The sequence below is a fragment of the Eucyclogobius newberryi genome, unplaced genomic scaffold (assembly GCF_026437365.1).
Source record: "Eucyclogobius newberryi isolate DKJ021-1_F unplaced genomic scaffold, fEucNew1.0.hap1 SCAF_5, whole genome shotgun sequence".
NCBI lineage: Eukaryota > Metazoa > Chordata > Actinopteri > Gobiiformes > Gobiidae > Eucyclogobius > Eucyclogobius newberryi.
In genome coordinates, this window is record NW_027316167.1 from 15,705,166 (window position 1) to 15,727,525 (window position 22,360).

Below are 22,360 nucleotides of genomic sequence, written 5' to 3' on the forward strand. Positions count from 1 at the left end.
AAAGACTATACTGTATTTGAGGCTAGGTTCTCACCAATTGTCCTGTTGTGAAGCGTAAAATGTCAGAACTGAAGTGTGGTTTGTGGTCATTATTGAGACAATGCAACATTCATGCTCCTCTTTGAACAAAACAAATGATCAAATACAGTTTACATACAGACGGCAACTTCTTAACTCTGTTGCCTTTCCTTTTAAATTCAAGATGCAAACAAGCAAATGTGATGATGTAGCACCACCGTGTGTTTAGAAGCAGCACAGCACATGGAGAGTGCGTCAGATATAAATCATATTTCGGAAATTCAAAAATAAAATTAGATTTGGGATAATAATGGCAAGGAATGTAAATTATGTAAGTTTAGGTCACTTGAATAAAGGATAAGAGGTAAATATTTTCATAAAATAATCAGTAAAAATAACAATATCAATAAAACAAACATGGCGCTGATAAAAACCTAAGGCTATAATTAAAAGGCATAATAAAAGGGTACCATCAATGTCCTTGAAATTAAATTTAAATTCAACAGCAGCAGCCACAATAATAATAATTTTAGAGAAAACTGGTTCATTCTTTGTGCACTGTATATACAAGTTGTTAAAATGTGTTTTAAAAGAAAAGAAGTTTGAAGGTGCAAAGATTGAGCTGCATCACACCATGTTGGTTTGAGTGTTGGGGCTGCGGCTCTGCAAGTCCTGTACCTGGTCCAGGACCCAGCTGATGTTTGGTCTCTCCTGGGGGTTTGTAACCATGATGGAGCTCAACAAGACTTTCAGGCCTTCAGAGTAACTAGGCAGAAAGTAAAAATGTACAATTACATTCACATCTTATGCTATATTTCTGTCCTTGTGTCTTATTTTCAGTATTGGTAAACAAAGATATATTGATGGCAAAGAGCAAATTGATTTGACTTGTGTTCTGTAGTTGCTCAGCACTTTAGATAAAGTACATTAAAGTCACATTAGCACATAAAAAAACAACTTGTGACTAACCGGCAGGACTGTGGGATGGTCACTGGGTTCTGCACAGCAAGGGCCACACTGTCGCCCTTTTGAAAGATGAGATCATAAGGTCCCTCTTGCATCATCATGCAGAACAGCACACAGCCGAGCGACTGCAGAGATACAAGAGAGGAAATACACATGAAAAAGATTGTGAGGCGACAGCAAATTACAGCCTTGTTAGCCCGGCTTTACCCAGATATCAGTGCGTTCGTCAATAATACAGTGGCTCTCCACATTGAAGAGTTCAGGAGCTCTGTAGGAAATAGTGCATCGCTGTGCTGCCCAGTCCTGAACGCTCATCGCCTCCCTGCTTCCTCTGACCTGGAAAAAGACAAATATGTACTCACTAGAAGAAAATGGAATATTCCATACTTTATATACATGTGGTTGTAGCTCTGAACAGCAAAGACTTAGTGAATATTATTTTTCTTATCACTGCAATAATCACCTCTATCCTGGCTCTGTTCATTGACCCCAGATCCATCAATACTGGCTTGTCATTTTCATCCAGAAGCACATTGGTAGGTTTTATGTCCCTGACATTTCACAAAACAAAGCAACAGTAAATGTTGGTTATGCAAATGTTGCACCACAACAAAAGTTTACTTCTGGAGGCATTTACCTGTGTGCATAACCCCGCTCATGAATTGCCTTAAGTCCATTGCAGATTCCTCGAAAAATTTGCAGAATCAGTTTTTCAGGCATTAAACTTCCTTTGTCTCTCAGTTTCTCAAGAACTGACCACAGACTTCCCTTCTATTTAGAAAAACAAAAACATCTGCATCCAGCTCATGTGTAGTTATTTTTATGGACAGATTTGTGGCACAGCTTACACTCATGTAAGGCAGGAGCAACCACGCTTCGGTTTTGCTGCCACGTTCCACAAAGGCCTGTGCCACCAGACCCAAGACGTTTGGATGGTTAAACATTTGATGCATCTCCATCTCTGTCTGTGCATCCTGCCGCCCCTCACGATCATGACACAGGATCCTCTTCAGAGCATAAAATTGCCCATCTTTTACACCTTCCACCAGATCCACATAACTGAATCCACTGGAAATGGACAGAGAGAAGGGGGATTTAAAAGATTTAGAAATACTTATTATTATTATTAATGGACAAAACTCTTACTCACCCTTCATCTAGTTTTTGAACAAAGTAGTATTTCTTGTTGTCTACAGTGATGGACCCACGGGAGCATATGCACATGGTTTGCCCCATAGCGACTACTACATTGCTGTGAACCAAACTTTAAAAACCTGAGAAGACAACATTTCATAGAATTATTGGATTGGTTAAAATGCCAAGATGTAATCATGGACATAAACAGTATTTTCAGGTCAGTCAAAACAGTCATGAATTACATGAATGGATTTTTAGAGTCAGTAAGTTTTCTCTTTCATTTTTGTCTTTGCCACATTAGTCCACCACCTTTTTGCATCAGTTTTCCTCGAACAATCAAAATAAATCAGATAACTTACATTCAGATGTAGTCGTTTCAATAATCTAACACCAAATATCAGATTTTTGGATCCATGTAAATATTACATTACATTACACTTACAACTAACTAACAACTCAGGTATATTAACTGTTAGGTGATATCCTCCGATTTCCTAAATGGTTCTTAAATTTTCCCAATAATTGTGCCTACGTTTTAAAGTTTCAACAGAAATGATTAAGTTGATTCCCTTTGAGTCCATTGTCCAAACAGCTGTTGTGTTGTAGCTAAATGTTGTGTTGCAGGATTGTGGCAAAGATAGCCCAAATAACTACATCTTGACAAATATAATTACTTAATAAACGACATGCTTTGGTGGAAGAGTAATATATTAATCCAAATCAAGTATCCACATCTGAATACATATCTTACCTCTTATTTTCATCATTGAAGCTTTGTTTTCTCAGTTAGCTTTAGCTAGCGGCTTGGCTAATCTTCTTCATCGTGGGTTATAAACAAAACACTGAGGCTCGAGCGCCAGAACAACATTAGTGGCGTTAGTGGGCATTTGTCAAACTGAGGCTATGGCGGATCGTAAGCGAAACAGATGGGGTCCTAAAGCGGACGGAGGTGATATTTGAGCTGTTCTGTCTACTTAAATGCATTTGAGTCGTTTGCTCTTAATACTTGTTTTATTTCCATGAGAAAACCGTATAACGTGGCTATAATAGATCCGGAAAATGTCTAAAGATGTTTCTAAGCTAACATGCTAATGCTAACACACACACAGAACACGACTGTCTTACAACATTAATTTCATTATTGATATAGTATGGAAAATTAGCACCACATAACATTACTAAGTTTACAGAATTGATGAGGTTGCCAGCTCTTAAAATGAAGAACACTGAACGTTGCACATACGACACAGTCTTTTCTTCATGGTATCTCGTGCATTTTATTTAGTAGTTTCGCAGAAATTTTTAAATTTAATTGTACTGTGGTCAATGACTACAGCAGGTTTTATGTTACAGGTAAAGTGTCTTCTGTAGATTAGCCTCGAGTAAGCGACTAATCATGACCAAACTTCACTATATACAAAAAATAAACCTAATGTTGACTATCTTAATCGTTTCTGTACAGATTTTAAAACTCGTGCGAAAATACTTTTTTATAAAAAAGGCCGTGTCATTAAAATGTCCACAAAACAACAACGACTTTATTAATAATACACTTAAATTGTAAGTATTCTCTATCTCTATTTTAATTTAGATTTTGTTGTGCCCGTTGGCTTTATTAGACCGGAGAGGAAAGTGTGAGATGGGGGATGAGAGAGAAGGGAGGACATGCAGCAAATGTCGGGAGATGAGCGCAAAGGGAACCAGGAGAGAAACAAGTGAGGAGGGACAAAGGAGGGACAGAGGAGTAACGGAGGAGGGACAGAGGAGGAGAGGAGAGACGGAGGAGGAGAGGAGGGACAGAGGCGGGACGGAAGAGAGACGGAGGAGGAGACGAGGGACGGAGGAGATATGGAGGAGGAGACGAGGGACGGAGAAGGGGTGGAGGAGGGACTGAGGAAAGACGGAGGAGTGACTGAGGAGGAGGGACAGAGGAGGGACGGAGGAGGAACGGAGGAGGAGAGGAGGGACGGAAGAGAGACGGAGGAGGGACGGAGAAGGAGACGCGGGACGGAGGAGGAGACGAGGGACGGAGAAGGAGACGAGGAACGGAGAAGGAGACGCGGGACGGAGGAGAGACGGAGGAGGAGACGAGGGACGGAGGAGGAGACGAGGGACGGAGGAGGGGTGGAGGAGGGACTGAGGAGAGACGGAGGAGTGACTGAGGAGGAGGGACAGAGGAGGAGAGAAGGGACAGAGGAGGAGAGGAGGGATGGAGGAGGAGAGGAGTGACGGAGAAGAGAGATGGAGGAGGGACGGAGAAGGAGACGTGGGACGGAGGAGAGACGGAGGAGGAGACGAGGGACGGAGAACGGGTGGAGGAGGGACTGAGGAGAGACAGAGGATATTTAGAGAGTAAATGTCAGGAGATGAGCACTAAGGGAACCAGGAGAGAAACGAGTGAGGAGGGACAGAGGAGGGACGGAGTAGGGACCGAGGAGAGACGGAGGAGAGACCGAGGAGGGACGGAGAAGGAGAGGAGGGACGGAAGAGGAGAGGAGAGACAGAGGAGAGACGGAGGATATTTAGAGAGATTAACCCTGTGTTGTGCGCTGTCACGCATAATGTGTGCACATTTCTCCAAATGTCTCGCACCCCCCTTAACATGGCTCTGCACCGCCCGAATGGGCGCGCCCCACACTGAGAAGCTTTGCGTTGAATTCTAGAGCTCTCATTACCGTGATTAGTTATTGACTGATTCACCAAAGTCAAAACGTCTAAACAGTTATCCATAATTGCGTTATCAGTTTAATAAGCAACATAAGGATTTGTCTGTCCAAGAACGATTCCTTATTTCAAGATTTGGCAACCCGAATCAAAGAATGACAATATAATATGCAGGCTATGCCATTTACCAACTTTTCACACATGAAGAAAGGTAAACACACCTTAAATGACATAATACATTTGTTCTAGATTTGACTGTCAACATAACATTTAGCCCCACAGGTAAAGTTTAGTCTCTTGTTATTCTGTAGCTCCCCTAAAACAGTTGTTCATCTGGTTGAGTTGTCTCGCCTCAAGCAGGGACGCAGGAGGAGGGAGACAGAGTGAAAACTAAGCCTGTCTCTTGTAGCACTGTGGGGACAGCAGCCAAGCGCACATCACAGCATCTCTCCTCAAGTGATGAAGAGGAGGGCTCAGTCGACCCCCCGGCACCCTCAAAAGTGTCCAAAATTGGTTTCAACTTGAGCAAGTCAAGTCAAATTGGGAAGAAGTCCAGCAACCCCATATCTATCAAACTCGGAGCTTCGGTGAGCTTCGTAAACACAAGTGACACCCTCATTGTTATGCGGTTTTAAATGATTAATTGCTATGTGATGTTTCTTTCTTTATCAGAAACCTAAGGAGCCCGTTCCTACAGCTCCTCCTAAAAAGGCTGGGCTTGCATCAGTTTTCAATGAAGATGATGACGTAGGTTCACACAGAATGATATATATCCTCTTGAGAAAATATTGTTTCGGTAGACTCAATATTATTTCTGTTTGAGCGCAGAGTGAACCAGAGGAAATGCCCCCTGAAGCAAAGATGAGGATGAAAAACATTGGAAGGTTATTGACTTAACTTGTCTTATTCATTTACCACAAAGCCATACAAGTGACTTAGCGTAATAAAGTAATGTGATTTTATGCCTCAGTCTTTTGACACCAACTCTGAACCTTTTCGTTTCAGAGAGACTCCAACATCTGCAGGGCCCAACTCATTCAACAAAGGCAAGCAGGGTTTCTCTGACAATCAGAAGCTTTGGGAGAGGAACCTGAACGCTCACGCAGACGAAGAAGACTAAATGACAACACAACAGTAGTTTTATCAGTTGTCATTGATTATGGCAGTGGTTCTCAACCTGGGGGTCGCAAAATGATTCCAGGGGTCCGCAGATGATGTGGGGAGTATTGAAAACGTATGCAATAGTCTTGAACAAGGCTTTACACTCTTTAAATGCAGTTGTAAATGTAAATTCCTGCCCTGAAAATAAAACCATTCAATAGAAATGAGGCTACTTTATCACTTTGTGGGTAGCCTGTTTTTTGCGTTTGGGGGTCACGGACGCCATGGTTGATATTATGGGGGTCGTGACTGAAAAAGGTTGAGAACCACTGGATTATAGGACTGACTTGTTTTCATCGGCCTACGTCTGTGTGGACAAGTATCTTTAAATTGTTAGTTTCAACTGAATTACTACTACAAGGTTCTTCTGCGGTGACATCTTGTGGTAAGATCTAGAAGATACAGTTGTGTGTGTACCTTCCTGGGGCCCCTTATTTTATAAAAGTAACTATTCCAAATATCACCAAAAGAATGAGTAACTGTACTGGAATTCATTGACTCAAAATGAATATTCTGAATACATATTTTCGGTGCTTGTATTCAGTTATTTCCCAATACTTATAATACATCCATGTGTTTGAACTGATATTAAATCCTGTTAAATGTATGTGTGAAAATGTACATAGTATGACTTTTTAATTTTAAGTCCAACTATGAGAGACATGAGTATTTTCACAGAATGTGTACTGTTAGTTCTCAGTTTTATCCAGGTTTCATTTCACTTTGCCCTGAACGTTGTTTTCTGCTAAAGGTTGGTTGTAGTAACTTTAGTCTTATGCATTTATTCTTGTTATTCATCTATAAACCTCCAAAGATCTTTACTTATAAAAATGTTTGGAGAGTTTATAAAATGGATAATAAGGGAGAATCCTTTGTTTGTACTTGTAATTAAATAAAAAATGAATGTTCCTTTCCAATTGAGTGATGCCAATCATTAATTTCCCAAGTTTTTGCCTAAAGAAAACATCAGTTTAGGAGTAAGAGTATTAAATTATTTTATTTTTTCGAAGGCTTCATGTTGGATCCATTATACTTTATAGCCTACTTTAAATTGTATTTGCTATGTGCTTACGGTGACTAATACTTTAAAGTCACTATCTTATGTGAATAGTCTTCACATATCCAGGCAAAGAAGCAGTATCCAATGCTCTTGAACATTTAAGATTTAATATTCAGTCAATATGACACCAAAAAAAAAATCACTGTTTTGTATTTGGGTTAATTTGCCCTTATCAAAGACTTGTAAAAGCTGCTTGTGATATTACTAAACAATACTGACTTAATTATCACAGTTTAATCACAAACGCAACTACAAAAAATAGTCTGAACTCGGCTCCAAACCAAGACCCGAGCTGATCATTGATGATTCAAAATGACTCGGGATCTGGATTAACTGCACCGCCCTGATCGACACATGTTTCCACTAAATGTCTAAATGTCACTCGAGTTGTTGAAATGTCCTTGACGTGACGAATGATGTAGAGCTGTCAAAAATAAAAGTCCCATTCACTTCTGTAGGGACGAGAGTTTTTGATGGGGCATGGCTTTCCTCAAACACTTCCAGAAGTTGGTGTTTGTGCCTGATGTCCACTTCAGAGCTGGCAGCACCTTCAAGGCTTTTTCAATGACAACAGGAAGTGGTGGGTCCAACTGTGGGAGGGAAACTGGGCCCCTGTTTATCCATATTAGCTGAAGTTTGACACCGGCGTTTTGCAGAAGCGTCTAGTAAAGGTGTGAAAACAAAACCACAAGCAGTTAAAAAAAAAGAGCCCAGAAACATTCAGATAATTATGTTTTCCAGTGAAAGTACCAACTTACGCTTAGACATAAAATGAAACTGGAAATAGTTTCACGCTATGTTTTTGGAGAATGATTAAACTGTGTTATACCTGCACTCCTGATTCCAGCACAAACACAGCGTTGTTATCAGAGAGGTAATCAGCCGACAGAAGGCAGATCAATAGCTGGCTTCTTTGAATAGCATTTGCCACAGCCGTAGTGTAAGCTGCAAGATGAAACAATATTAAAATGACACTGAGTGAATGAAAAATATGTTATTAAGTTGTTAATCTCAAATGTAATCAGTTTTATCTCTAATTAATTTAATATGTTTGAGGCATTCAAAGACAATACTTACAATTGCTTATTCGTACCTACAAATATCCAATGGTCAGGTAATATAGAAATAAAATCATCAACTTCAAATTCCGTTACCAATTTGTGTTTTGCTCTATATATTCCGAGGGTTTTATCACAGCAGATTTTAAAACGTTCTTCCTGCCACATCAAGCTAGATTATTTTGACTGGGGAGATTGGGTGACAGAACAATAAGATGTTCTTTGTTTGACTGATATTTGAATCGTTACCCTTTGTTCATAACACTAACTACACTGTGCCCCTCATCTAAGATTCATACACCAAAATAACTCTGTGTCTCTTTGCATCCCTGACCTCGCCCTGGCAGAAAGTCCCGGTCCATCAGGCAGAGTCGATAGCCCCACTGGTCCTCCAGCACGTGGGGCAGGAGCAGCTCCAACCTCTCTGAAGGCACGTTCACTTCCAGAGGGTCCAGGCTGAACGGGAAAGCTCCATCTGAGAATGACGCCCGCGCTTTAGCCGCCTGTTCATCATCAAAGCCATGTTTACCTTGTAAGTGCTGTAACCGACCGTGATTGTTGTGTCTGCGATGAGAGGAAGCCAGCTCCGTGGATGAGCGTGTCCACACATACGACAGAAACACATCGTAGTCTTTATGACCTGGTTAATATCGTTTGAATTGATGCAAAATAATGAAGACATATCATAATTGTGTAGTACGCATTAAGGCCCTATTGATCTGTTTTAGCAGTGCCCAGAGTTTAGGACACTGTCTAGAATTATACTACTTTTTAAATTATAGTACTACCAGTAAACCGTGTAGTTATATGTTAAACTTACAATTCATAGCTCAAGATAACTGACTCCTTTCTGCTGTTGTGAATATAAAATCCCCCCAAAATATTTTGCTGACTAATAAAAATGCAGGCTGACCAAGACTAAACATTCAGGTAGGTTCTGCCAAACACAATTCAATTCTTACATTTGTCTGACAAGGTTCTGGTAAATCACTTGTCACATGAACTGAAGAAACTACTTGGTTGAGCAGCGAAACATCTTGACTTGAACTTTTGTCCTTTTGACAGAACTCAATTATCTATTGCTAACTGTTTCTTCTTACGTATCAGGTCCACATCTAACCGTTAATTCATTGCGTTCTACTGTAGTTTATTTGAACCTAAATATAGAGCAAATGTTAAGCTAATTTAAGTGAATTTACTTCAAAAGCCAACTATTTTCTGAATCAATTGATCTGATATTGGGCTTTCCCCCCCCCTCCTAAACATGTTTTTTTGTGATGATTTTTGCATTGTTCTTCTTACCTAATTCTGGTTTATGAAAAGTCCAGCGGGATTTCACAAAAAGCTGTATCTCCATCCATTTCACCCGTACAACAAGCCCCAAACACGTGACAAACAGTAACGGAGCCAACGAATATTCAATCAAGGACGGCCATTGTACTGAAACATAAAGAGGCGTTAGTTACCACACACACCGTGAATTCTCTTTGTAATACTGGCTCACTCTTCTTGAGGTAGACTGTGGAACTATTGTTTCCAGACTTATTTTGAGTGAAGCAGATGTATGTTTTGTCGAGGTCGTGGGCTGTCGTTTGTTCAATTATGACTTTCCCAATGATGCAAAGCCCCCAATCAAGTTTTTCTCTGAATAGGTTAAAAAAAAATCATTTCAAAACAATATCATTTGGTGTTAATAGAGTTTATAGTGACGTACTCTCTGTAAGTCGCCATCGTCATGTTCACTAAAGCGCCGTCATCGTTCATGAACCACTGGACGACTCCTGGATCAGCTTCAGGAAAAAACACCTCACAGCGGAGTGTGTTACTCGAACCTAATGTTTCAAAAACATACAGTAAGATCTTTTCCTGTGCCCTTTCTCATTTTATCTCCATCTCTGAGATTTGTGACTTGAAGACACATACCCAGCTCCACTTTTTGTACTGTGTTGTTTTCTGGAGACAGGATTCTTGGGGGGTATTTTTCAGGCTCTAAAGTCACATTAAAAAGTAAAATCATCACATAAAAAACCTACTTAAGTAAAAGCACTAAAAAATCTTTACTACTTACTAAAAAAGTAGATCTGAAAACAATTAAAGAGTTGAATAGTGATCCATTTCTTATTGTTTTCAAGGGAGTTTTGAGCAGTTTTAAACATTCAATCTCACTTTCACTCTGTGTCACACTGAGTGATTTCTAAACAGAGATTTCTAAACAGCAATAACCACATCAAAACCCCACCAGCAGTAGAGGAAACCTATAGTTTTGGGTTCTGACAACAAGACTCCCTCTAATGTCCCCTTCATATCAACATGAATACACATCATTTGCACGTAATGGACTTACCTAAAGCCTTGACCGTGACAGACCTCCTGATGGTCCAGTTCACCCCTCGCTCGCTCACCACTCGGTCACAGAAAAACACATTGTTGTCGTGTTTGCTCACTTCGTGCAGAAACAAGCTTCCGTTTTCAAAAACTTCTTTTCCTCTCAATATCAGTTCAGACACACGCCTGTTTCCCTGTAGCATTAGATGAGCACATAAGCACTTTTTGTTTGATGTATTATTACTTTCATATAGTTCAAAATGAAAACAGAACACAAGACACAGAGAGCAAAGTGACAAAAACAAACAGAGTAAAGAAAGTGAGTTTGGCGTATGTCCCCTTTAGATTATGTCTCATTTGCTCCAATGTGCGGCAAATTTATCAACTTTCAAATGTATCACAAAAGTCAGTCATTTCATTTAATAAATGTCCGATTTTTCAGTCCAGTAATCAAGTCTGCCCTAGTCATCCATTTATTTGTTATTGCTTTTTTCTCCATTGTAGGAAGATTTTTGGACGTTTTGTGCACTGATGCAGGTTTGTCCTTACAATTACATTAATTTCAAAATTGTGGATCAGGTGACTTGACAGTCAGACTCTTACTTGAGTGGTAGTTTCCCAAAATATAATACTCCCGCTGGAACACCAGGTGCCACCAGGTGCCACCAGGTGCTAGAGCGAGTGTATTTCAAGAAACTTCACCCACATTACCTAGCGTGAAAGTGTTGTGAGTGTGAATGATTGGTGGTGGCCAGAGGGGCGCAGATTGGGATCCTCGCTTCTGTCAGTCTCAGGCCCAGGTCTAGACCAAACTGACAGGGTGCACCTGAGTTTTAAAGGGGTGCAAGGATGATACTCTTATTATTTAGCGCACCTGAAATACAAACTTTTAAATGAGGTTGCAATGCACCCTTTTACATCCCTGTTATATTTCTATTGAATGGTATGTTTGATGTTGTATTACCTTGTGCCAGACACTGGTGGTGCTGTTGCTACAGTTGTGTCCGGGACATGTGATTTGTCCTCCCTGTCCGACCCACAGTGTCACTCTGCTCTCCTCAACACTGGAGCATCCCACTGTGTTATTAACGACCTGGAGATGGAGCAACTGCAAACCAGCTCTGCACAACAAAGATTTGTAACATTTACAATAAACTCGTCATGCTATTGTCAGAGCAGTTACCTGCCAAAAACTCTGGGCCTGGGGTGGATTTAACTTTCTTTTGAAAGTTGCAGTATATAACTTTTCTGACAAGGGATGCTGACTCCAGTTTAAGTTCTTACTTTACGTGAAATGTTCCACGTGGAATGTATCTACATTGCATTTATTCAATTACAGATGTTTTTCTTACTAAAATATACCTTATAAAGCATTCTTACTCGTTGTTGCACCTCCACAGTTCTGACCTGCTTGTCTCCATGGAGATTTAATGCCAAACTGTTGAACAATGCAGGAAATGCAAAAACATATCCAAGACAATCAGAAGGTGGCTCTCCACCAGAAAAGTTACAGAATCCACCTTTAATTTTTATTCAAGTTTTTGGGAAATACGATGTTGAAATCAAGTCACCATTTCTCAAGTCCAATTAATTAACTTATTAATGTATTTATTGATGTATTTATTCATTCATTTAATTTGCAGTGATTCATAAATGGAGACTCACGGATAGAAGACTGCAGTGACATAACTCATAACACAAGAGCATTAGTGCAAAATAGTCTCATACTCAGATACAGAAAACACTAATTTACTTCTGTTTACTTCTGGGAACTACAATGTCATTCATATTTTTACTTAATTTACCTTGTGTGGCATGTGTAATTTCCTGAGTGTGTTGCTTCAGTTTTGAAGTGAGCAAAGCTGATCTCGGTCACATTCTCCTTTTTGGGGGCTTCAACCCTGGACCAGCTCTTACACGGCATCATAAATATTTCTCCTTTGACAGCTCGGTAGCGCATTGTTGGTGAGGGTTTCTGATAGATATCTGTGCTCAATGCTGATATAAATACAGATTAATCATAGAGTTTTTAAACACACAAACGTTTGTTGAAAGGCTTACCCGTGCACACGATCAAGGAGATGTAGACTAACCATTGCATAAGGTTCATTTTTGTTGAACCACTTCAGCAGTACTTCCTCATGACAAAACAGTCTTGAAAGATAAAACTTTTTCCATATGTGGTTTAAGCAGGAGCGTCAAGAGATCTGGTGACAGTTCACAGAAACGACCTTCTTCACTGTAATGACAGTCAAACCACTTCCTTTTACACAAGAGCATCTCTGTGTGTCTGAGAAAATGCTGAAGATAGGTGGACTTCACAGTAATTGTCAGAGAAGGTGATGATAATAAAAACGTTGCTCTGGCAATGGACTTTCACAAAAAACATAGAAACAACAAATACTAGAACTGTGTCCCTCATAATGAATAATATAATGTAATGAAAGGCTTAAGATGAGAAAGGTGATGACAATAAGAATGAAAGGTAATGTTAACAAGGGTCTAGTGTTGTAAATATAAAGTTTAGTTTGTACATAATTTAGTTAATCACTGTGGTTTAGTTATTAATGTACTCTTCTTAGTTCTAGTCAGTTATTAATTTACTCTTAGTTCATCAGCTATTCAGCCAATCACATCTTCCCACTTCTCAACCAATCATCTTTTAGCATCCGATGGGACTTCTGATTGTTGAGTAAAACTTTGTGTTGTTTTTCTCTCTTCTAGTTCTGTCGATTCCTGTTTGTACCTAATAGGCCATATATAATAGATCCATGGTTTGTTCTTGGTCCTAGCGCAGTCTGGTTTAATCGTGTCATTATCATCGTTACTTGTGGTGCTCCTTTTTCTTTTGTTATGTCATCGCAATACTTGTTAATGTGTAATTATCCATAATGTTCTGAACATAATTTACCCATATTTGTCGTAATTAGTGCTATTATTCACCGTGCGCCGATGATGCATTCACGGACCATAGGCCACTATCACTTCAGAACACGCTGGTGCTGATGCGTATAGGACACTGGGAATTTCACATTTTTAAATCTTGAAATAATTGCTAACTGTTGTGTTGTTGTGAATGTGAATCTGTTTTATGTGAACGTCTTTTAATGTATATAATTGTTCTCACATATGTATTGTTTATATATTCTACAGCTGTCAAAATTCAGTACATTATTGTGACTCAATGTATTTGTCCATAATATGTCGGTGTAATCCCTCATTCGTCCAGGCGTGTTCCATAGTAGAAAAAGCTTCAGTTGTAGTCATCTGGACTCAGTTTGAAAAAATAGACGTTTCGACTCTCATCCAAGAGTCATTGTCAATAACAGAATTTAGGTCGAGAACTCCGATATTAATACTGTTCTGTGGTAAGACCCGCCCATTGGGAGGAGCCTTCCTGAAGTAGAAAGAGTTGTTTGTTTCAACAGAAACTCCCCCCTTGTATCTACCGAGCTAGCCTATTCAGAATCTTAATGGGCTATTAGAAACCTCTTTGTCTTTGTGAGACCCTGGCTCAACCACCCTGAGTACCTGATTAGCATCTGAATGTCCTCTACCTTTCCAGGGGTTCAGTAACCCATTATAAATAACAGGAAGATTAAACCTTAGCCCTCCATTTCTGTTTAAAGAAGGTCTTTCTTTTTTTAACAAAAATAGCTTCCTTAACTCCTCTTTCAAACCATCTTTTCTCCCTGCTTAAAACCTTCACCTCACCGTCTTCAAACGAGTGATTAGAGGCTTCAAGATGGAGATGCACGGCACTCTGAGGTCCTGAACTTGTATTTCTTCTGTGCTGATAAAGCCTCTTGTGTAGAGGCTGTTTTGTCTCACCTATGTAACGTTCTTTACAGCTTTCTTCACTGCATTGGATCGAATAAACTACATTGCTCTGTTTTTGAGTCGGCAACTTGTCCTTTGGGTGAACCAGTTTTTGTCTTAAAGTGTTTCCTGGTTTAAAATAAACAGGGACTTCGTGTTGTCTAAAAATTCTCTGCAGTTTTTCCGAGAGGCCAGACACATAAGGGATAGAAACACCCTTCCTTCTCTGTTCAGTTTCCCTTTTGTCCTGCTTCTTGGTTCTCTTCACTCTGTTGAGAGCCCAAGCGGGGTAACCACAGGCTGAGAGGGCATTTCGGACATGTTTTTCCTCTTTCTTCTTGCCCTCTGAGCTGGTGGGCACACCTTGAGCTCTGTGTTGTAAGGTTCTGATCACCCCCAGCTTGTGCTGTAGTGGGTGGTTGGAACCAAAGAGCAGATACTGGTCCGTGTGTGTAGGTTTCCTATATACTTCTATTTGGAGTTTCCCGTCCTCTCCTCTGATCGTGGAACAATCAAGAAAGGCCAAGCGATTCTCCTTAGCGTCTTCTCTTGTAAACCTGATATGTGGGTCCACAGCATTGATGTGATCAGAGAAGGTTTCCAGCTCATGTTTCTTGATTGTTACAAAAGTATCATCGACATAGCGGAGCCACAGTTTTGGGGCTATGCCTGAGAATGAGGACAGTGCCTTCTTCTCAAAGTGCTCCATGTACAGGTTGGCCACTATGGGAGAGACGGGCGAGCCCATGGCACAGCCATGAATCTGTCTGTAAAATTGTCCCCGGAATTGAAAGTAAGTGGTGTTCAGACAGATGTCCAACAGTTTACATATGTGTTCAGGTGTCAGTTTGGTCCTTTCCTGTAGGGTGGTGTCTTCCTGCAGTCTGATCCTCACTGCTGCTACTGCATCAGTGGTCGGGATGCAGGTGAACAGGGACACCACATCATATGAAACCATGAGGTCATCTGGGTCCAGTTGGAGATGTTTCACTTTATCCACAAACACGCACAACTTTGTGGATAAAGCCTAATCTTTGATCCTGACCTGTTGGTAAAATATAGACCTATTTCAAATCTTCCCTTTGTCTACAAAATCTTGGAAAGAGTTGTAGTTAAACCGCTGTGTCGCCACCTACAGAATAATCATTTATTTTAAGTTTTCCAGTTGGGGTTTCAGAGCTCACCACAGCACTAAAACTGCACTAGTTAAAGTCACAAATGATTTGTTAATGGCTGCTGCTGATGGACTGGTCTCAATCCTGGTTCTGTTGGACCTCAGCGTTTTGACATGACCTGCTCAAGAGCAGGTCATCACAAATACACTTCAATCCCACACACTCGGTTTACAGAAAAATGTCACCTTCAGTCAAGAAAAGTCTAAATTAGAAAAAGAAAATAAGTAAGTGTTGGAGGTTGGGCAGAAGAGAGGGCTTGTCCAACGTGGGAGATTGTCTTGTGAGTGACATTCTCACATGAAATGTACAATCAAAATGTTTAAAATCTCATTTTGAGACGCAGGAGAGATAGGCGTGGCTGGGATTATTTAAATATACTTTAGTGTGTAACCCCTGTGACGAAGGACCCGCCCCGTTTCTGCCAGGTGCCTGATTGACAGGTCGAGTAGCCAATCACGCGTTAGCATAGGCAAGTTAGGTTGAGGATGCTACGTGTTTGCAGAGTTTTAGTTGTTTTCCCCCCCACATCGTGTAGAGCTTGTGGTTGTTGTTTGGTGTGCGTGATAAAAAGTGAGTATTTGTTAGAAAGGAAAGTAGACATAGACACACCATTTGTTCCATGAGTGTATAAAGTGTTGCATGCCATTTGAATTGTTTAATAGTGTCGTTAAAGTTATATATTTACCTTGTATTTGTGAATGCTAAGTGCCTCGAGCTAAGCGCTAACAGCAGTAGCTACGACGGAGCTCATGTATATTTGTGCATTATATGTTATTGTTTTACAGATTTTATTATAATTTATGTTCTCCTTGTTTATATTACAGAACCACACACGTATTTACATGATTAATAACTGCTCTGTAAATACCAACCACCAGTATTATTTGACTGAAATCTTTAATAAAGAGAAAACCCTGGATCATCTCTCCCAGTGCATTCTTGCCAATGCCCCCTGGCGGTCACAACCCGTATGAAACCAGAAAATTAGCTCTCCCCCAAACAACACCAGAGGAAAGGTTTATTTTGGATAATCTCTTTTCCTATTCTTCAATCCCACTTGTCAGAAACAGTGGGCGACCACACTGCACCACATTATATTATTGACCAACAACTGTATTTTCCCTGGTTAAATAAAGGTTGAATAGAATAATAAATTAAAGGTTTTTGCAAAACCTCCAGTGAGGGGGGCCGAGCCAACTGCACGGGGGTTAATATGGGACCGGCTGTGCGCTGATTGGGAGCGAGGAGCCGCGTTGATTGGCGATAGGGAGCAAGTGCAGGGCGATGTCCTGTCCTTAGACCCTCCTTCTCTGCCAGGAAAAACTACAAAAAAACCTTCACTGGAAAAAAGTAGAAACCTGGAGGAGTTCCGTGATGAAGAAAGGGATCTGAACTCTCACAGACGGACAGGTCGGACTGGGTGCGTTGGTTGAGCTGAGGAGCAGGTGCCTTGATGTAGATGGAGTTAGGTCTTCCAGGCTGAATTTACGCAGGCTTCATTTGCCATTTGTATATTATAATTTGTAATAATCATAGCTTGTACCCATTTGAGCAAGAGTAGTTTTCCTGCAGGTTGATTCACAGAGTGCTCCAGATCACCTTTGCCTTTTGACCGGGTCTGCTCGGACACTGCAGCTCAACAGATTTAGCACACAATCTTTCCACAGTCACTCCTAAATAAACAAGAGTTTTTTTTAAAACCAGAGTTTAATTACAACACAATAATAATTTAAAAAATATTAATGAATTCAAGTAAAACAAAATGTATGCTGATGGAAAACAAGTTAGTTTGTGAGTTTTCTGTCCCAGAGACAATCGATAAATGCTGAGTTGCCACAAAAAATCAGACAAAAATGTGCTGAATGAAATCCCCAGGATTTGACACATAATGAACAAATGTCGTACCTTTTATGGTGTACTGTAATAAATGTTTCTTGTCAAATAATGACTTACCGTTGGATACAGTAATAAATAGTAGAAGCAGCAGAGCGTTCATCATGATGCCGCTGCATGTGCACAAAAAGAACTCTTCTCACTGAGCAGCTTCTGCAGGGCAATGCAGTCAGTCCTTTTACACCCACTAAACGTTTGGAGGAAATAACACATCGAAACCAGGGAGGGGCATTTCTTACGGCCCAAGCATCCCATAATTACACATACAAAAGGTATTGTAAATAGATTTTAAAATTAAGCAACTATTACAGAACTCCAGAATTGGTTTTGTATAATTTTCATGTTCAGAGTTACTTTAACGTTCACTGTGTTACTTTTCTGTTGGAGTGCTTTTTAGCTTGCATTTATTTAATAAAAACTGTTTTTATTCCTTAAAGATATATTTTAAAACGTGCATTCTTACAGTGAGCGGAGTCACCTCTCCATAGATCTGACCATTACCTTATTTTCCGCACTGTAAGGCGTGTTGGATTATAAGGCTCACTGTCAAAACAGTCAGATAAGTCAGTCAGTTGAACTTTATTAATGCTGTATGTGCGGAAAGTGGCCAGCTTTTATTCATGATCCTGGCAGTTGCTGTGAGATATGAATTAATCCATATATAAGGCACACTGGATTATAAAGGTTACTGTCGTATTTTGAGAAAATGAAAAGTTTTTAAGTGTGCCTTTTAGTCCAGAAAAATAGAAAAAAATAGAAGAAAAAAGTAACTTAATGAATGAAGTTTAATAAATACATTTACACATAATGATGAATGCATACATAACGTGAGTAGAAAACCACTATATAAGACAAATACATTTCTATTCATTATAAAAGAGCAAGTCCCACAGTGAACCTCAATAAAAGGTTTCTCTGATCTGATTGGTGGTGGCAGTGGGAGGAGCTACAGATCTGGTATGGCAACTGTCTTGAAGTAAAACACCATAATTAGACTTTACACACGTCAGTGCAGCCACAGCAGTCAGCAGGAGCATGGCCATGATAATGAGAATAGGAAGAAGTGCTGTTTCTTGTTCTATAGAAAAAACAAAGCACTGTAATGAATCATGTTTACGATGCTAAGTCACCTTTAATGAGCTTTTAACCTTGTTACAACAGTGTTTTCACATCATTAGTTTTCTTAAAGCTGTATTTTGATTCCTGCATATTCCTGTATTGTCCTGCCACTGAGGCTTGTCCTATTTACACCTACCCCCTATCCCTGCCCACATCCTGTACTTAGTTGTGATTATTTGGATTGTTATTATTATTATTAAAACTCCAAGTAACACATGAAAAGTTCTAAAATGTCGTGTCACAACTTTTGAAAAATAAAAAGGAAATGACAAGTTACAGTGAAATGTCACTATGAAGAGGCGGGGCTTATCTGTTCTGAAGTTTTGTCAATGGACCTGTTTCTATTACAAAACTATTATAGATCAATATTGTGGTTTAAACTGAACAAAATGTAAAAATATGATCTACTTATGTTATAGTTCAATAATAAATGAAAAAATATGATATGTTTCTGTTAATATCAATTGAAGAACATGGTGTAATTATTTTATTGGACAGGGGTGGGAGATTTGTCACATAATGTTTTGTAATCCATCCAAAATGTACTTAAATGTGCCAGGAAATGTGGTGGCAATGCCCAAAAAGTGAACGAACCCAAAATCAAACCCAAAAGGGCTTATCATTATTTATCATTTAATTATACTCTTGTTTTCAATGCAATTCACTGTTCTATTAAGTTCTTTTTCATCTTTTATACATTTTCAAAAATACCTGATATTTAAAAAAAAAAAACTATTTTAGATTGCGCACATCTATTATTACATAATAATATAAAGGGAGATACGCAAATAAATAAATACATTTCAAACCACAAAACAATATTTCTTTTGGTCACTCTAACGTACTTCTTTTCTGTTCCAGAGTGATTGTCACAAAGCTTGACATCACTAACACAGATTCAAGTTTGCAGGTGAAATTCTTCGACAAATCCTCTTCTAAAACCTCTTTGAAGATCAACAATGTGGTCATGCGTTTCTCCTTGGCATTTGCAAAACTGAAATGGAAAAGAGGACGTTCAAAACCATTTCAGACCTGCATTTGGGGCTCTTGGATTTGATTTATTTACATTGTAGAGTTTGAGAAGACTCTCAAGTTTGTATCAGTGTTCACAAAGGATGCGTCAGTCATCCAGAAAGCCTCATCAAAATCTGAGGATATTGTGGCTGTGCAGTTGACCACAAAAACACAACCTGGAAAATAAGAAATACATTAAATTCTATTTTGAAATTAAGTTTTTATTTCTGTTGGTATTTATTTTACCTAATTCAATTTCAAATACTTTGCTGTTCTGTGGTGAAATAATCTGAACATCTGGCCGTGGCTCTGAAGAAACAATTAGACATGGATAAACAATGCAGTCGTGGATGTAATGATAATTCTCACATTATCACAAGCAGTTTCTGTATGTTAAAGTAACACAATGTGGCATTTATGGTGCTGGGTCAGGTATTGCTTTGTCTATTCCACAGTTAGAGGTGGGCGATAATGACAAAAGGTGAATATGTCAATAACGATAGTAATACATTATGTAAATCCAACAGAAATGTATTCAAACAGGTTAAATTACAATAAAAATCTCAAATGTCTGTCAAATTAACCATAAAAGTGCAAAAATATCACATTATTCCCTTATAATATATATTTTTAAAAACTCTTTCTCACCCTCCGCGGGTGGTCTCTATTCATCCCCATATTAAGATTTAGGTCTGGTTAGAATATGAAGTTCTTGAGAGTAAATTACCATGATGTTTGACTGAGAGTTTGTTGATGAAGGTCATGTTATAAGTTTGACCTTTGTAGCGATAGCTGCGAGTGCAAGTATAAGTTCCTTCGTCTGTTTCCTCAACCCTCGGGAAGAAAAAGACGTCTTTGAACAGCGTCCCTCCGCCCTACAACAGGAGGGGGAAGCATTAAAACCACCGAGACGAGAAGATGAGTTAGAGGGTCTTGAAACAGATTGACAAATCCAAATTCTGTTTATGATTGGAGCGGTGATTTAATTAAAACAAACGGCTACTGAGACATTGTCATGGTTAACCTTTACACAGCAAAGTAAACAAATGTCCAAATAAAAAAATAATTTGAGCAGGTTTGTTTGACACTGCACAGCAAACTTACAGGTGAACCCATAACCTCTCTCCCTCTCTGAACGCTCCTCCCACCTATATTAATCATGCAAATTATGGAGCCCCGTGACCAAAGAAACAATTTACATGATTGAAGTGGCAAAAAGCTTGTAAACAATGAATGATCACTATTCTCTTGTCTGTCTTCTATAAAACGTCTGTAAAGCTAATTGATGATATAGTCTTTGATGCTAAATACCTTAGTCCACGTGATGCCGTGTTGGGTCATGTTGGGTGTGTCTGATCCAGGGGTGTTGGAGCTGGGACACCATAAAGTGCAGCTCTCCTGAGTGTAGCAGGTGGTGGTGTACTGCGCCCCCTCGTGGTTAACATAAGACACAGCGGACAAGACAACTAGCCTGGACCAGAATGTGTTGTTCCTGACGATACAGACATCATTATTATCACAAACATCCATACATTTGTAGTTCATTCATTTCAGATGGATATACAACAATGGATATACATGAAATTGGAGAGAATGAAAAGAAGCAGAATGAAGTATATATGTATATTATCTGATAAAAGGATTTACAGTAAAACATGAAATAAATTACTCTACTCTGCTTTTTCCTATTATTGTATCATAGAATGGTTTCAAACATTTGAATATTTTTGAAGTTTTGATTGTACCTTTGATTCTAAACCTGTTTAGTGTTTCAGTGGTGTATGATTTTCTGATTTGCTTTTTATGTAACTGTTAACTTCAACTGTTCAATATTGGGTTTGATAACGTTTGGTGTGAGGTTCAGCAAGTCATTCAGTATTTCAGTTGAGTTACAGTTTCACTAAATCCATCAATAACTATAGGCTAGTATCTGAATTAATATATATAATAATGTTTACATAACCAATGGTGAACAATAAAAAACATTTGAAATAAGATGGCCTGTATGACTTGCAAATTGCCTTCATTATTAAATGTTTTCTTTACCCCAAAGAGCAGGAGTAGTTTCCTTGTTGATTTGGAGAGACTCTCAGGAATACAAGGCTCCTCTTGTGAATCAAAAGTGTTGTTGTATTTGTGTTGCTTGTTAAAATCCTCTTTTGGGGTGTGTAACTGGTCCAGGTCGCCATGTTGCCCATTCCTCTGACTTTTGGACACCGCAGTGCAACCAAGTCTCCTGCCCTCACAAGTATCTCCTCTGAGAAAACATCTGAGAAAACAGAGACGAATAAGTGAACAAATTTGAGGGACACAAGTATATTCTGTGAGCCAAACCACTTTAAATATGTGTGTTATTTCACTTTTCTTCCAAAAGAGAAAATGCCCGGTGCAATGTGAAATATCACCACCAGATAACCTCAGAGGACTAAAGAAGAGAATATTGTTCATGTAAAAACAAAAAAATCTTTTGTGATCTCTTTGGATGATCTGCAGGACTATTCAGCCCACTTTAGATTTTGACAATAACAATAATAATAATAATAGCAATAATAGTAATTTGGTTATAATTTTTTAAAATATTAAGATTAAGTCATTCTATTTAAAAACATAAAATAACATTAAAGGAAACACTGTTGAAAAAGTGCTTTCATTGGAGAAATATAAAAAGCAACAGCACGTACCTGAGTGCAGGGAGCTGGACAGCAGCAGAAACACACGCAGTAGAGTCTTCATCTCCATCGTGTCCAATGGTCAGAAACACCGCGGCTCCAACATTTAAGCATCACGAGTTCAGACAATGACTCTTGGATGAGAGTCGAAACGTCTATTTTTTCTAACTGAATCCAAATGACTACAGCTGAAGCTTTTTCAACTAAAGTTCAGACAAGTTCAAACAAGTCCAAACATCCTTTGACAAACCGAAAGTGAACTCAATCTATTCAAGTCATTGA

At 39.2% G+C, this 22,360-nt stretch overlaps 4 protein-coding genes across 6 annotated transcripts; 1 reads left to right on the plus strand and 3 right to left on the minus strand.

The window, feature by feature from the left end:
- Positions 1-521: 521 nt before the first annotated feature.
- stk16 (serine/threonine kinase 16) lies at positions 522-2,967 on the minus strand. Its single transcript, XM_072464926.1, has 8 exons — positions 2,873-2,967; positions 2,135-2,258; positions 1,833-2,052; positions 1,622-1,755; positions 1,448-1,535; positions 1,192-1,320; positions 988-1,109; positions 522-784 (listed from the first exon to the last, which is right to left on the minus strand). The coding sequence occupies exons 2-8, from the start codon at positions 2,218-2,220 to the stop codon at positions 646-648; spliced, it is 918 nt and encodes a 305-aa protein (XP_072321027.1). The 5' UTR covers positions 2,221-2,258; positions 2,873-2,967; the 3' UTR covers positions 522-645.
- Positions 2,968-2,974: 7 nt separating this feature from the next.
- Positions 2,975-6,863, plus strand: LOC140380944 (PEST proteolytic signal-containing nuclear protein-like). Of its 2 annotated transcripts, none has more exons than XM_072464928.1 (5): positions 2,975-3,070; positions 5,146-5,372; positions 5,458-5,532; positions 5,614-5,669; positions 5,791-6,863. In XM_072464928.1, the coding sequence occupies exons 1-5, from the start codon at positions 3,025-3,027 to the stop codon at positions 5,903-5,905; spliced, it is 519 nt and encodes a 172-aa protein (XP_072321029.1). In that variant the 5' UTR covers positions 2,975-3,024; the 3' UTR covers positions 5,906-6,863. The 2 variants fall into 2 exon arrangements, with proteins under 2 accessions (XP_072321029.1, XP_072321028.1); XM_072464927.1 differs by having other exon boundaries at positions 2,996-3,070; positions 5,143-5,372.
- A 389-nt stretch (positions 6,864-7,252) lies between these two features.
- On the minus strand, positions 7,253-12,550 carry LOC140381684 (interleukin-18 receptor accessory protein-like). Of its 2 annotated transcripts, none has more exons than XM_072465787.1 (12): positions 12,451-12,544; positions 12,195-12,387; positions 11,354-11,510; positions 10,409-10,583; positions 9,988-10,053; positions 9,779-9,896; positions 9,569-9,708; positions 9,367-9,504; positions 8,615-8,704; positions 8,399-8,539; positions 7,836-7,951; positions 7,253-7,668 (listed from the first exon to the last, which is right to left on the minus strand). In XM_072465787.1, the coding sequence occupies exons 1-12, from the start codon at positions 12,497-12,499 to the stop codon at positions 7,453-7,455; spliced, it is 1,599 nt and encodes a 532-aa protein (XP_072321888.1). In that variant the 5' UTR covers positions 12,500-12,544; the 3' UTR covers positions 7,253-7,452. The 2 variants fall into 2 exon arrangements, with proteins under 2 accessions (XP_072321888.1, XP_072321889.1); XM_072465788.1 differs by having other exon boundaries at positions 7,255-7,668; positions 12,483-12,550.
- A 5,548-nt stretch (positions 12,551-18,098) lies between these two features.
- Positions 18,099-21,693, minus strand: LOC140381256 (interleukin-1 receptor accessory protein-like). Its single transcript, XM_072465287.1, has 7 exons — positions 21,456-21,693; positions 20,721-20,901; positions 20,137-20,284; positions 19,656-19,718; positions 19,462-19,585; positions 19,241-19,389; positions 18,099-18,354 (listed from the first exon to the last, which is right to left on the minus strand). The coding sequence occupies exons 1-7, from the start codon at positions 21,605-21,607 to the stop codon at positions 18,176-18,178; spliced, it is 996 nt and encodes a 331-aa protein (XP_072321388.1). The 5' UTR covers positions 21,608-21,693; the 3' UTR covers positions 18,099-18,175.
- Between the last annotated feature and the right edge of the window lie 667 nt (positions 21,694-22,360).

Bases quoted from the DNA above. Each gene is read 5' to 3' on its own strand.
- LOC140380944 (XM_072464927.1), top strand. From the start codon at position 3,025: ATGGCGGATCGTAAGCGAAACAGATGGGGTCCTAAAGCGGACGGAG. The intron at 3,071-5,142 runs GTGATATTTGAG...TCTCGCCTCAAG, and splicing joins GGGTCCTAAAGCGGACGGAG to CAGGGACGCAGGAGGAGGGA. The intron at 5,670-5,790 runs GTTATTGACTTA...TTTTCGTTTCAG, and splicing joins AGGATGAAAAACATTGGAAG to AGAGACTCCAACATCTGCAG.
- LOC140381684 (XM_072465787.1), bottom strand. From the start codon at position 12,499: ATGAACCTTATGCAATGGTTAGTCTACATCTCCTTGATCGTGTGCACG. The intron at 9,505-9,568 runs GTGAGCCAGTAT...TTTATGTTTCAG, and splicing joins CACAGTCTACCTCAAGAAGA to TACAATGGCCGTCCTTGATT. The intron at 8,705-9,366 runs GTAAGAAGAACA...GATATTAACCAG, and splicing joins TTTTCATAAACCAGAATTAG to GTCATAAAGACTACGATGTG.
- stk16 (XM_072464926.1), bottom strand. From the start codon at position 2,220: ATGGGGCAAACCATGTGCATATGCTCCCGTGGGTCCATCACTGTAGAC. The intron at 1,756-1,832 runs GTAAGCTGTGCC...TTTTCTAAATAG, and splicing joins TGCTCCTGCCTTACATGAGT to AAGGGAAGTCTGTGGTCAGT. The intron at 1,321-1,447 runs GTGATTATTGCA...GTCTTTTTCCAG, and splicing joins TGAACAGAGCCAGGATAGAG to GTCAGAGGAAGCAGGGAGGC.
- LOC140381256 (XM_072465287.1), bottom strand. From the start codon at position 21,607: ATGGGCAACATGGCGACCTGGACCAGTTACACACCCCAAAAGAGGATT. The intron at 20,902-21,455 runs GTAAAGAAAACA...CTGTATCGTCAG, and splicing joins AACTACTCCTGCTCTTTGGG to GAACAACACATTCTGGTCCA. The intron at 19,390-19,461 runs GTAAATAAATCA...TTTCCATTTCAG, and splicing joins GTCTTCTCAAACTCTACAAT to TTTTGCAAATGCCAAGGAGA.